This window comes from Euprymna scolopes, chromosome 26 (assembly GCF_053919585.1).
Source record: "Euprymna scolopes isolate OS-2025 chromosome 26, ASM5391958v1, whole genome shotgun sequence".
Classification (NCBI taxonomy): Eukaryota; Metazoa; Mollusca; class Cephalopoda; order Sepiida; family Sepiolidae; genus Euprymna; species Euprymna scolopes.
This window is the reverse complement of record NC_136507.1, coordinates 34,696,575-34,711,020: the sequence shown is the minus strand read 5'-3', so window position 1 is coordinate 34,711,020 and position 14,446 is coordinate 34,696,575. Positions and strand designations below refer to the sequence as shown.

Genomic DNA, 14,446 nt, shown 5'->3' with positions numbered 1-14,446 from the left:
GCTTCCATTATGCCATTTTTTCATAATATTTTGTTTTTAATTTTAAACAATCCTTATATTACAGAAAACACAACTTCGACCATATATACATATATATTTGTATCTTTATTCTATTTTTAATTACAGCTAAAAAGTCGCCTTTCTGCTTTGGAAGATGGTATCCAGGAGGTAGAATCCTATGAGGCAAAATATCTCAGGAAGGTTTTTGCTGCTCATGTTGGTGCTGGCATTACTCCCGAGGCATTAGCTGCTGCTGCTGAAAGTTTTGGGTTGAAAGTCCCACCTGAGCAAATCTTATCTATTGACGATGCGACTTCACCCGAGACAAAAGAAGCAACTCCCCAATCCAATTCCTCCTTGTTTGACCCAGCTCCTCCTCCAACAGCCACCTCCCCTATGAGTGCACCCCCGAGCACCTCTGTAAGTATTCAAACACCTACAGTCATGTTGGCGCAGGCCAGCGGCGGTGCAACTGCAACTGGTAGCACCTCTGACTCGGCAGGCATTGCTTCCACAAAGACAAAATCCTCTATCTCTTATATCGAAAGGGTTGAAAAGTTAACTCCACGCCTGGATATGATGCACGCTAAACTGACAAAGTATTGCTTGCTACAGTCTGTTGTATCCAAGAAGAGAAGCGAAGAAGCCAAAGCCAAGACGAAACGCACAGAGGAACAGGCAGTTAGCGGATTGTATAATTTTACCCAGGGCCTTGTTGACCATTGCAAAGGCACGACCCGTACCTGCATGCAAAAGTTAGAATCGAAGAAGAAGGATATTCGGAAAAAGGAACGCTTGCTTGCCGAGTTGAGGACGATGGGCGAAAAATTCATAGCTGAAGGTGATGAAGAAGGTGTTCGGCAGATCCAAGAGATGCTGCAGCAAATTAATCTCGAAAACTAATTAGAAGTTGATGAAAATGAAGACCTGGGTGCTTGTTTAAAATTCAACCTAATTTCAAATCAAAAAATACAGAAAGATCTTTAATAATATTTGTAATGTACATACCTGTCATGGAACGAAGATATTGTACTCCAAAAATCATGTAAATTGATGAAGTATTATTTTTAAAAACTAAGAAAATCAAATTTTATGACTAAGCAAGAGTTTAGTTGGCCATGTTTTATAAATAAGAGAGAGGCAACTCAATTTGAACAATCAAAATCAAAGTATATGTTGTAATGAATAAAATTACTTATTAAAATCGTACAAATTGTACAAAAAAAAAACATTTTCTATATAAAAAGTACTTGAGAAATTTGCGTGATTTTTGGAATATGACATCTTCATTCTATGATGAGTATATATACATCATAATGATTTTTCTGCAATTTAGTTTTTTTTTTAAATCATCTAAATTGATTAAGTAGATTATTTTTAACTAAGAAAATCAAATTTTATGACTAAGCAAGACGTAGGGTTTTAAAAATAAAGTGGAGACAACTCAATTTGAACTATTAAGCTAAAAATAAATGTCAAAATGAATACAATTTACTATTAAAATTACTTAAAATTGTAAAAATGATTTTCTATATATAAAAATTTACTTGATCAATCTCTGTGATTTTTGGAATATGACACCTTTGTTCTGTGATGGATACATACATCATAATGATATTTTCGCAATTTAGTTTTTTTTTTTGGTTTAAATGGTTGAATTCTAAATAAGCACTAAGAACTTTGATGTTAAAATAGAAGAATTTTTGTAGAATTTTAAACCAATGAAATGTTATGAAATTGTTGGGAGGGAACAACAAAGAGTTTTATAAATGACCATTACCATAATTTTATGCAAAACATACATAAGAAATTAATATGAAAATTGAAAAAAAACATCCCCTACAATTTTTATTCATCAGTGTTTTTTTTTTTTTTAAGACTTTCTCAAGATGAGAAACGAAATATTGATGAAGAGATAAACAATTTTCACTTCTTCCTTTTGTTGTCAATCATGTCGGATTATTATTTCAATAATTATCATTAGATATCAATGCTTCCGTTCAGTCTCAAAAGACAAAGGATACCCCCTGCAGGGGCAGCTGTGCATGTAATTGTGAAGCAAGGGTTGCACAATCCCCAACCACACCTCTCCTGAATCGGCACTGTTTGAGTCCAGTGGCAAGGAGAAGTCCAGGACAACTGGAAACAATGCCGAGATAAGCGGAGAGTACATACAGCAATTGGAAGTCATAAATGGTCACCCATTCAGTACAGACGAGGTTTAATGTTGCTTAACTTTGGTGATCCAGTGGGAATTGGTGTGTCAACTGGATTATACCGTATCAATAATCATATATATATATATATATATATGTATATATATATATATATATATATGTATATGTATTTATGTTTGTAATAAAATTAAGCTGAAAAATAAATTTTCAAAGATAGGCAAGCCTATCTAGATAAAAAAAAGAAGCTCTACTTGGTTAAGAGGAGCAAGCAATAGATAAAGTTAAGGAAATAAATAGTAAAGTTATAGAAGAACTTACATTATCAAGTAAATAAGTGTTACAGAAAGAGGAATAAGGGAGAAACCTCTTTAGGCATGCATATGTCTGTAAAAACATATATATGTACATGAGTTTGTAATTGTTTGTCTAAAAAAAAATCTGCAATTATAAAACAGAATTCAACTATGAAGGGTGAAAAAAAGAGAGAAACAAATACGTTTGTGTTTATGATATTTAATTTGCATAAAATATCCTATAACTATTCATGCTGTATTTTTATTTTAAATAGTTATATCTACAATACTTTTAAGAAAAATATTAATATTTATATTGTTTTACAGAAAGAATTTCATTCTTCATTATTTAAATTGTTTTATTGTTCATTGCGTAAATAATAATTATTAAGTGATTAATAATGACCTTTCATATATTTATTGTTCATTGCGTAAATAATAATTATTAAGTGATTAATAATGACCTTTCATAAATCATTGCGTAAATAATAATTATTAAGTGATTAAAAAATAAAATTATTTAAATTGTTTTATTGTTCATAACATAAATAATAATTATTAAGTGATTAAAAAATAAATTATTTAAATTGTTTTATTGTTCATTGCGTAAATAATAATTATTAAGTGATTAAAAAATAAAATTATTTAAATTGTTTTATTGTTCATTGCATAAATAATAATTATTAAGTGATTAAAAAATAAAATTATTTAAATTGTTTTATTGTTCATTGCATAAATAATAATTATTGAGTGATTAAAAAATAAAATTATTTAAATTGTTTTATTGTTCATTGCATAAATAATAATTATTGAGTGATTAAAAAATAAAATTATTTAAATTGTTTTATTGTTCATTGCATAAATAATAATTATTAAGTGATTAAAAAATAAAGTTATTTAAATTGTTTTATTGTTCATAACATAAATAATAATTATTAAGTGATTAAAAAATAAAATTATTTAAATTGTTTTATTGTTCATTGTGTAAATAATAATTATTAAGTGATTAAAAAATAAAATTATTTAAATTGTTTTATTGTTCATTGCGTAAATAATAATTATTAAGTGATTAAAAAATAAAATTATTTAAATTGTTTTATTGTTCATTGCATAAATAATAATTATTAAGTGATTAAAAAATAAAATTATTTAAATTGTTTTATTGTTCATTGTGTAAATAATAATTATTAAGTGATTAAAAAATAAAATTATTTAAATTGTTTTATTGTTCATTGCGTGAATAATAATTATTAAGTGATTAAAAAATAAAATTATTTAAATTGTTTTATCCTAAAAAAAAAACAGAAATAAAAATTCGTTGAAATTAAAAAAAAACAATAATGTAATGTTTATTTCTCTAACATTTTTTAAAAAATTCATTGCATAAATAATAATTATTAAGTGATTAAAAAAATTAAATTATTTAAATTGTTTTGTTCTAAACAAAACCAAAAATGTAAATTTGTAAACATTAAAAAATCAGTAAACATGTTTGCTTACAATTTTTTTTGAATTCATTGCTTGAATAATAAATTTTAATTGATTAAAAGAACAAAATCATTAACTACTACTTGTGTGTATCCTGATTTTTAAATGCTATTAATTTTAATTCTTAGTATAATTTGTCCTTATTTATTTTGTTTCCGATGAGGGGAAGAGTTAGACACAAAGTCGGTTTTGAATGTGGGGATAATCTAGCTCCTTAAAACGAGCATTCTGATACATTGATACAAACGTGACAATTGTCTCAATCAAGGGGGATTTTTCATTTACTGATCTAGGAGAGAACAGATTAAGTGCTCTGTTAGAGCAAATACAATATTTTGATCTTAACAAAGAGTTAATTTGTTATCAAGATTAAAGAAAACAATTTTTTCGTAATTATTCAGATAAAAAGTAAAAGTAACCTTGTATAATTAAACTTTGTTGTTATTATTATTATTATTATTATTATTATTATTTATTATTATTATTATTATTATTATTATTATTATTATTATTTATTATTTACTCACAAGTAGTCACACAGGCCATCATCAAAGATTTATCTTTGAGAAAAACTTGTAGTTTTCTCTGGAGTCTAAGTGAGAACATGTCTCCCCAAATATCTTGTACTCTCCACCTCTTCTGATAGCCTATACAAAACGATTTGCATTATCACAACATCTGCTTACCATTGATTTCTCATTGGTAATGACCATTGGCCTTCACTAGAATTTGGGTGGCAATAAACCTCTCCAAGGTCCTAATCTATCATTATTATTAGATATTATTATTATTATTAGATTATCTGTTGCAACTCAGTGATGTCCGGGAGCATTTTATTCTTATTATTAATATTACCATATATTTCGGCATATAAGGTGATCGTCAAATAAGACAAAGTACAAAATTGGAGCAAATTTTGATAAATTTATCATATATCGGTTCTATAAGACGACTGCTAAATCATGAAACCATGATTGTAACACTCGGTATCTTATGAAATATTGTTTTTTTGATGATGCTTTTTTAAACTTCAAGGGTCGTCTTATATGCCGAAATATACAGTATTATTGTTATTAGATATTATTACTAGCTATTATATGTTCCAACCGATGATTTCCATTTTTATTTTTGTCTTTTGTTTGTAAAAAAATAAATTTTGTTAAACTATTCAAATATACACAAAAAAAGATAAAAATGATTAAACTTTGTTACTATTGTTATACTGTCACAACCTTTCATTTTTTTTTGCCCTTTGTTTGTAAAACCTTAATTTTAACCAATGGTTTTAAACTGAGGGTAACAGTCTGTAAAAAAATGAATACACAAGTGATGAAGCCTAATCTCAAAGGATTCCAAAAAAAAATAAAAATAATAATAATATATAAATCCTCTACATTACTGAACCAATTTTTTCCAATTGTTAATTTCCATCTATTTTGATACGGTGTGCAAGTGTAGCACGTTGTGTATAAATGCAAACTATAAAACTGACAGGACGAGTTCAATTCTACTATGTTCATTTGCATCATCGTTTCTTGTTCTTTTATTAACTACAGAATATGCACTAACTTGGCTAAGTGTCCGACAGACCTTAGGATATTACTTCATTGGAAATGGGCTGAGTTTTCACTTTATTCATCGATAATGGTCACTTTTGTCTTTTGGTCGCAACCTATGCAAGACAATCAGCAGCACTTCTTGACATAGCAATGCCAAATAAATCTTTGTTTATTTACAACTGATTAACCACTTATGAAGGATGAAAGCCACTCAAGGATAAGGATTAATGAGATGGGTAGACTGATATTGTGTGAGCAGATACAGCTTAGGCGTTTGGACATTGTTAAGTTGTGTACCCACCTTAGCAGCAATCAAATAGTAGAAGTGCAGCCTGTCGCCTAGGCAGTCGAGTTTCAATTATGGCTTGAGGTAGTCTAGCCATACTAAAGAGCTGTGATAAGTCTGTCTGTCTGTCTCTCTCTCTCTCTCTCTCTCTCTCTATATATATATATATATATATATATATATATATATATATATATATTGACACATTTGTGGAGGTTCCACTTGGAGCATGTTTTCCTACCTTGACAGAATACAGGGCTGATTTAGAAATCTATTTTTCTACTCTATTGTTTTTGTTTTTTTGTCATATCAGATGCCTGACGAAGCTCCGATCTATGATTTCCCCAAACGTTCGGAACAAAAACTCGTCCAGCTACAACCACCCTAAATTATTTCCTTTTTTTCCTCTGTGCATCTTAAACATAAATGGAACTTCCATGAGCAAAGTTTGTTTCCAGAGAATTATCTTACTATAGGATTGTAACCAGATTGTCTTTGTGATCACACCAAAGTAAACAAGACAAAGCACGTACTTGAAGTGTGTGTGTGTGTGTGGGGGGGTCTGATATGCCATGCCACCTAAAATTAGAAACCCCGATGTCCGTTCATCCGTCAGTCTCCAATGTCTTTTTCTCAATACGATCTGCTCTTGCTCAGTATGGACTCCAATCTCTTCGATCTCCCTCAGAAACTTCTGAGCAACCAACTGCTCTTGACTGGGTCCAGCTCTGAATTGAACTCCTTGAAGTCCAAACTCCAACTGATGAAAAAAATTCAGCTGAACTATCATTGGTCATTGCCAAAAACTGCTCTCGACTTTGTTGATCAGACAGTTTCATACAAAACACTTCCAACTGCTGCAAACCAAATCTAAATATATTTACAGGCCATATTTTTTGATCCCTTTGTTTGTGACCACCACACCCTGACCAACAAATCCCATGTCAGATTTCTATAGTCTATTTTCCTACCTTTTGTTTACTGATAAACCCTATTTCCTATTTCTTTTGTCATCTGATAACCAGCTTCCTTTTCTTTTGTTAAATATTGTTTCCTCCCCACTTCCTAGCACCAATAATAACACACCATGGCTGCTTTCAAGGCCAATGTTAATAATTTCTTATTGAACCTTCATCGTAAATAATCAAATTCTTCTTCTTCCCCCCCCCCCTCACTCATGCTCACCCCAAGGCATGTCGCCACTTGGATGTATAAATGTAAGATCTACTATTTGGGACCATGCTAAGGAAAGATGAACAAGGTGTTGGTTTATGTTACATTTAAAATTCTACATATCAGTACAGTTAAGGAAGCAGGTAGCAGGAAGGAATTCCAAAGTGTAGCTGTTTGAGGGAAGAAACTATTATAGTAGAAAGCTTACTGGCACTTGGGGACCTCAAAAGTGAAGGAGTGTGATTTTGTTGCTAAGTGAGTTTGTCAGGGGTATGTGCATCAAGGGGGCACAAGTTCATCAGAGTACATTCCATTAAAATACTTGTAAAACAGGCACAAGGATGCAACATTGTGGTGTTGGGACAAGGGTTGGAGCTTAGTTACAAAGCGGGATCTATTAGATTAGAGACTATTGAAAACCTGCACTACTGATTTTCACATTGGCTCATTGTCCGCCTGACTCTCATTATCCTTATGCTCGAGTGGCCTTGGGCCTTGATAAGTAGGAAGTATAAAAGCTTGATGAATAGGCAGATGGTCCAAAAATCTATGAACCAAAACAGTCTACATATGATACAAACTTCTCATTACAAGCAGTCAACCATCTAAAATCAAGTCAAACCTACAAAAGACACACAGGCGGTTGGCCAACCCAACATCATAATCAGACATAAATACGCACACTTTCTATATAAATCTCTTTTTTGCTCTCTCTTTGAGCATGTGATAAATATGAAACTTGTATTTATTTGATAAATATATTTACACTTGCATGTATAATTATAAATAATTATATACATATATATTTCACGGCAAAATCAAATAGACTTTATATTATCAAAAATTGATAATGCTTATATATGCTAGTAGTTTGATTTTTTTTCCAAATTTTTAGATTCTCTAGTGTCTTATGTAGTTGTGCAATACGATTCCAAGTACTCTAATTACAATTGGCAACACCTACCTAAATACTTTATTATACACCTGATATCAAAGCCCTATAAAATTACGATGCTCGGAAAATTTCAAGAAAATTTGGAAGAGCTTTATATTTTAGTATTGGAAATTAAATAAATTGAACAAGTAGTTTTCTTTGTTTTGTGTTTTTATATTAGAAAAACATTTGTTTTTTGTTTGCAAACGATTCCAACTTGCAATGAAAATACAACAGAAATAATCCTTTTACAAATTTGAGACGCTAAAACCATAATATCTTTCTGTGTACAACCAAAAGAATCCGTGAAATATATATGTTAAAAAATATGTTTATAGAGTTAAAAACTAAAACTAAAAACGTTTATATTATATAACATTATAAAAAAATATCTATTCATATTGTTCTAATGATTAGGCAAGCTGATTATAACTGTCAGTTTCAGAATATATAAAAGACATTAAATGGTAAACATATTTGTTTGTTTTTGATTTTTTTGTTGTTTTTTTTTTTGTTTGAAAACGATTCCAACTTGCAATGAAAAATACAAATAAAATTCGTAAAATGCCGATGAAAAAAAGCAAAATAAACTTAGTTTGGTTTATATTTAAATGCGGAAAAAATATTGATTAAAAAAAAAAAAGAAGCTTTCATGGCTTTATTTTTTTTTGTAATCCTGCATGCGCAGAATTTTTTAAACCGGAAGCTATAGAGCGAAGCCACTGTTTCAACGCCCAAGCAAGACGATTTGGATTCTATAATATAATAGATTTTCATTTCATTTATTTATAGTTTGGATCATTTAATATTTTGAACTTTTTTGATCTCTCTTCCTTTTTTGTCTGACCTGATTTTTTATGTTAGTTTTTACGCCATAAATTATTCTTCATTATTGTATTGAAATTTTGAATTTCAAGTGAATTGTCATGTTGCAGTAATGAATATATCCAAAAATTATGAAAAACGATAAGATAGAAAATCAATTATTAACAAAAATAGTTTTCGAAGTCAATTATTGAAAATTGTCTTTGCAAAAAAAAAAATGGAATCGTAACAAAAGGGAAGTAAATCTATTTTGAAAACTAAAAATCTTAGGTCAATTTAGCAAAACTTAATATTCATTAATTATTTTCAAAAATGTTTTTATTAATAATTAATTTTCTATCTTATCAATTTTCGTAATTTTTTTATATTTTAATTACTGCGACATAACAATTCAATAGATATGATCAGTTTCACTTGAAATTCAATATTTCAATATTCAAATTTTTTGCTGCAATAACCATGAATGTTTATTTAACTAATGCTCCACTTGCCCCTTTCTATTTCTTCATTTTTATTCTTTCTCTTTCCTACCTCTCTCTGCTTTCTCCTCTTTTTCTATCATTCATCTCTGTTCTTTGACTTTGTCTTGTCTAAAGACTTGTGAGGTATATAAATTATAGAGTCATTTAATAGAGGTATTATTTAATAATATTATAGGATTTTTATTTTTTGTGTTATGAAAATTATTTTTGTCTATTTCTCACAAGCATTCATTTTATTTTTTATTTTTCTTCTTTGGATTAGTCTTGACGAACAAATTATGGAGTCATTTAATAGACATTATTATTATAGGACTTCCTTTTCTGTTATAGAAATCAGTTTCTTGCTGCTTCCGATCTACAGTGGATTCTATTACCATATCAAATTCCTTGTCTTGCCAAATATAAAATTTGCCTTTACCCCTTAAAACAAGCCAATTAAACTTCACCCCATCCTATCAATTTGTATTAAAACAATTTTTTAATAGATTTTAATAGAGTTGAATTTAGGATAATGATTGTAGTAATAGTACAGAAATAGTCCTAACGTTTTGTTGTGGTTAAGTAGAACAACCTCAACAAGAATGGACTAAACCAATGCCTTATAATCAAGCAATTGTAGTCAACAGTAGAATCTAGTCGAGTTAGATGAACACTTAGCGTAGCTGTAAGCTTTTCTTTTGTTGATTGATTGAGAAGAATAAATACTTATGTTATTTATGATATAACACTTTTCAGCTTTCTTCAAGCAAATTCCTTGCTGCGGGCCTTTCAAACTAAAATCAAATATTATAAAAAAAAATAAACGTATCTATTACAAAATATTTCCTAAAATATTTCTTTTTCTGTTATGATTTATTGAAATTTAAAAAATAAAAACTATTTTGGGGAATATTTTGTATTGGATACAATTTTTTTTTTTATGATGTTTGACTCTAGTCTGACAAGAAAGTCCACTTTCTAGTACTTATGCAAAATGCGGTATGCATTATCATCAGCATATTCCAGGCAGGTTATGTAACCTGTTGTGAGATATCAAAATACAATGATTAATTGGCAAATTGTATCTTTTAATTTGTTTTCGTTTATGGTATATTTTGTTTAGTAAAATCTTAAGTGAAAGTACAGGATAGTTAAAAATTCATCTTGCCCATGCCTTTGTTAAGAATGGCTTTCTAAATAACATTGTTATTTCAGCACAAATATCTTCTTTTTTTTTTTCATTGAAATTACCATACAATGACTCTCATTGAATGTAATTTTTTTTTTCTTTTACTTTTAACTGTTTTGGTGAAAAAAAAAAATACACACACACATTTTTTGTTTAGCTCTTCTTTTAAAAATTGGCCAGCATTTTTGCAAAAAAATAATTTCTAAAAAGAAAAAATGGCAATTTTTGGTGGTTTACAGTACAGGATATTTAAAAATTCATTTTGCCCATACCTTTTCTTAAGAATGGCTTTCTAAATAACATTGTTATTCCAGCACAAACCGTAAACTGCACAAATATGTATATTTTTTTTTGTTGAAATTACCATACAATGACAAAATGGTAAAAGAAACCCACTTTTTTTAAAAATAGGCAAAAAAAAAAAAAAATACACACACACACACATATTTTTTGTTAAGGACTTTTAAAAATTGGCCAGCATTTTTGCAAAAAAAAAAAATTCTAAAAAAAATGGCAGTTTTCTTTTTGGTGGTTTACATAACCTTTCCGGAATATGTCAACATAAGTACCAACTTTTGTATGTAATAAATATTTTTCTTATTTTGATATTTTTGAATTTCCGTGGGATTAAATGTCTCCCTTTGTCGAGCCTCTTGGAAATACATGCAAAACAGCTCCTCCAGCATATTACAATTTTGACACATTTTTTTTCCAGATCCGTTTCATTATATATAAAAAAAAAAACGGTTATTATTGTGTCAATACCGTCTCTTTTTATGCATAGGAAAAGTAGAAAAATATTAATTTAGTTATCTATATAATTATCTGCTAGTTCCTTTCTTTTCAAAAGGCCCCCAAAAATAGGTTACTCTTCGAAAATGATTCTATATCCAAGGGAGGTCACTTTCCTATTCTTGTTCAGGGTTGGATCAACTAGTTATTAGATAAGATAAATTTGAGGACGAAAGAAAATATAAGGTTTTTCGATTCTCGTGTCATCTTATTTTCAATATCTAAGACAGCATCTTTAATGTCTTTGGTTTTGTTTCTTATTTCTTTATATATTTCAATAATTTATTTACTTTTGAGAGTTAATTGTCATATATTACACCCACCGTGGCATATACCTAGGTGGTATACACCTACCTTCATTATATAATAAAAACTATATTCATTCTATATCACAGAGATCACTTTAGTTCTGCCATTCCCTCTCCAATCAGTTTCAATATTTTATGTCACGGTGCACAATTATTTTGCTCCTAATGAAGCTATCGCTAGATGTCACATCATTATTATGCTACCTAGCATCTTCTCTCCTCTTCTGATGAGAAGCATTAGGCTTCGAAATACCATAATATAAAGAGTTTTACTTATCCTTGAATTAATGTATCATCCTTGATTTAATAACTGAATAAATCTATATACATTAGTATATATTTTTTTTATACTGTCGTTTTCTTATTTTATCGATATTCTATATAAGCTCCAAAACAATTTGTTGAGCTTTGCATTATCTCCATAAGTCTCCTCTTAAAGAATCGATCTTATTCTTATTCTTTTAACTCCCCAATATATATATATATATGTGTGTGTGAGTGTATATCGTATGTATATATGTATATATACTTCAAAATAAAATTATCTAACAATCAACTGGTATGGAAACCTGTGATTATAAGTCTTACAAAATATTATAGGCAGTAATATTCTATAAGTACTATCCCATCTAAATAAAAATTGCTCAATATACAAGATAGAGCAAATAAATCAAATTTTAGTCATTCAATAAATTTAAAAATTTATGACGTGAAATGGTTAAATTTCAAATCAAATATCTATAGGATAAGGAGTTATAATATTTCAAATGTATTCTTTGTCTTACATAGAATAATAAAAATCTTTTTGATTTGAAATTTAACCATTTCACGTCATGAATTTTTAAATTTATTGAATGACTAAAATTTAATACATATAGATATGTTCAAACACACGCACACATTTAAATTGAGATATCTTTTGACAAAACAAGGTCTTTTATAAAAAAAATTGTTTTTTATTTGAACTGGCACAGTTGTTTCTTCATGGTCATACAATCAGAGTATTGCTATTTACAAATCTTGATATTTATAGAAAATAAAAAAGGATATTTTCATAATTTTTTTCTCTCAATTCATGGTAAATGTTCTCAATGGTCTGCTCTTGTTATTTTTCTTCATATCCATTGAGCTTAAACACTTTAGTTCGACTATACAACCAAAATAAATATATTATATATCATCAGTAATATATATATATATATATATATATATATATATATGTGTGTGTGTGTGTGTGTATTTTTTAATATATAACCAAAATAAATACATTATATATAATCTACGAATATATAGATATATGTATGTATTTTTTAAAGTATACTATTGAAATATGATTATTTAATTTAAATCTTTCATTTATTGAAATTATATTTAGCAATTTTCACCTCGTTTCTTGGTGGACAAATCCTACATAATTCAATATATTATGTATCATTATTATTTTCATTTTTTAATCAAAGTAAAAAATATATTCTTGTATAATGAAGTGAATTTTTTAGATTTGTCCATTCTTTATATAAAATTTATGTTCTTTTTTTATCAAATATTATTTTATAAAAATGTGAACTTTTGAGATTTGTCCATTTTTTTCTCTTTTTTAAACAGAATTTCTGTTCTGTTTTTACCAAATATTATTTTATGAATAATATGAAACTGAGTTTTGTCCATTTTTTCTATTTCTTTTTTTTTTTTTTGTTTTTACAGACTTTCTGTTTTTATCAAATATTCTTTTATAATAATGTGAAACTTTGAGATTTGTCCATTTTTTTCTCTTTTTTTTAGCAGAATTTCTGTTCTGTTTTTATCAAATATTCTTTTATAATAATGTGAAACTTTGAGATTTGTCCATTTTTTTCTCTTTTTTTAGCAGAATTTCTGTTCTGTTTTTATCCATTGTTTTGTCCATTTTCTCTATTTCTTTTTTTTTTTTTTTTTTTTACAGACTTTCTGTTCTGTTATAAAATATTTTATAATAATGTGAAACTTTGAGATTTTTTTGTTACAGAATTTCTGATCTGTTTTTATCAAATCCATTTTCATTTAAACTTATTCTATAATAATTAATTTAAATTTATTTTTTAAAGAATTGTCATTATTGGTGAAGAAATCTGTGATTTAAATCTGTGATTACCTTTGTATTTCTATTCAACTTCTTTATTATTAGACAGCTCTGTTTATTGAGCACTATTCAGATGAATTATGGGAAAATATATAAAAAATTTTTAATAGATTATTTTGAATTTTTAATAAATATATAATTTTTTTAAAGTTCACAATGAAGAGAAGATAAGTAATTGAGTTTAAAAAATTCTCAATATCATGAAATTAAAATATTGAATGTCATTGAACTTGGTTTACTTTTTGGACTTCTGAGGTACTTCAGAATCTTACACCACACACACACACACACACACATACATTCACATTTACACACACACACATTATGCACACACACACATACACAAACACACTATGCACACACATACACTATGCACCCACACACTATGCACACATAAACACAAACTATGAACACCCACACACACACACTATGCACACACACACACCATACACACACATACATTCACACTTACACACACATTATGCACACACACATACACAAACACACTATGCACACACATACACTATGCACCCACACACTATGCACACATAAACACAAACTATGAACACACACACACACTATGCACACACAGACACACACACACACTATGCACACACATACACTATGCACCCACACACACAAACTATGAACACACACACACACACACACTATGCACACACTATGTACATGCACACACACACACACAGTAATCTACAAAAAAATTCACTGTTTCACAACTCTTTCATAAATCAAACCAACAATTCTTCTTCTAGGGGAAATGTTTATGTAAACATTGACTGACACTCTTAAAGTGCTTCATTTGTCCAACTCTAACCCTAACT

General features: G+C 28.5%; 1 protein-coding gene across 1 annotated transcript in view; it reads left to right on the top strand.

The window, feature by feature from the left end:
- Window positions 1–1,229, top strand: part of LOC145247985 (uncharacterized) — a 43,620-nt gene extending 42,391 nt beyond the window's left edge. The window contains exon 3 of the mRNA XM_080109642.1: window positions 127–1,229. Coding sequence (XP_079965768.1) covers window positions 127–903 — 777 coding nt within the window. The 3' untranslated portion in view covers window positions 904–1,229. The remainder of the gene's footprint in view (window positions 1–126) is intronic.
- Window positions 1,230–14,446: the final 13,217 nt, after the last annotated feature.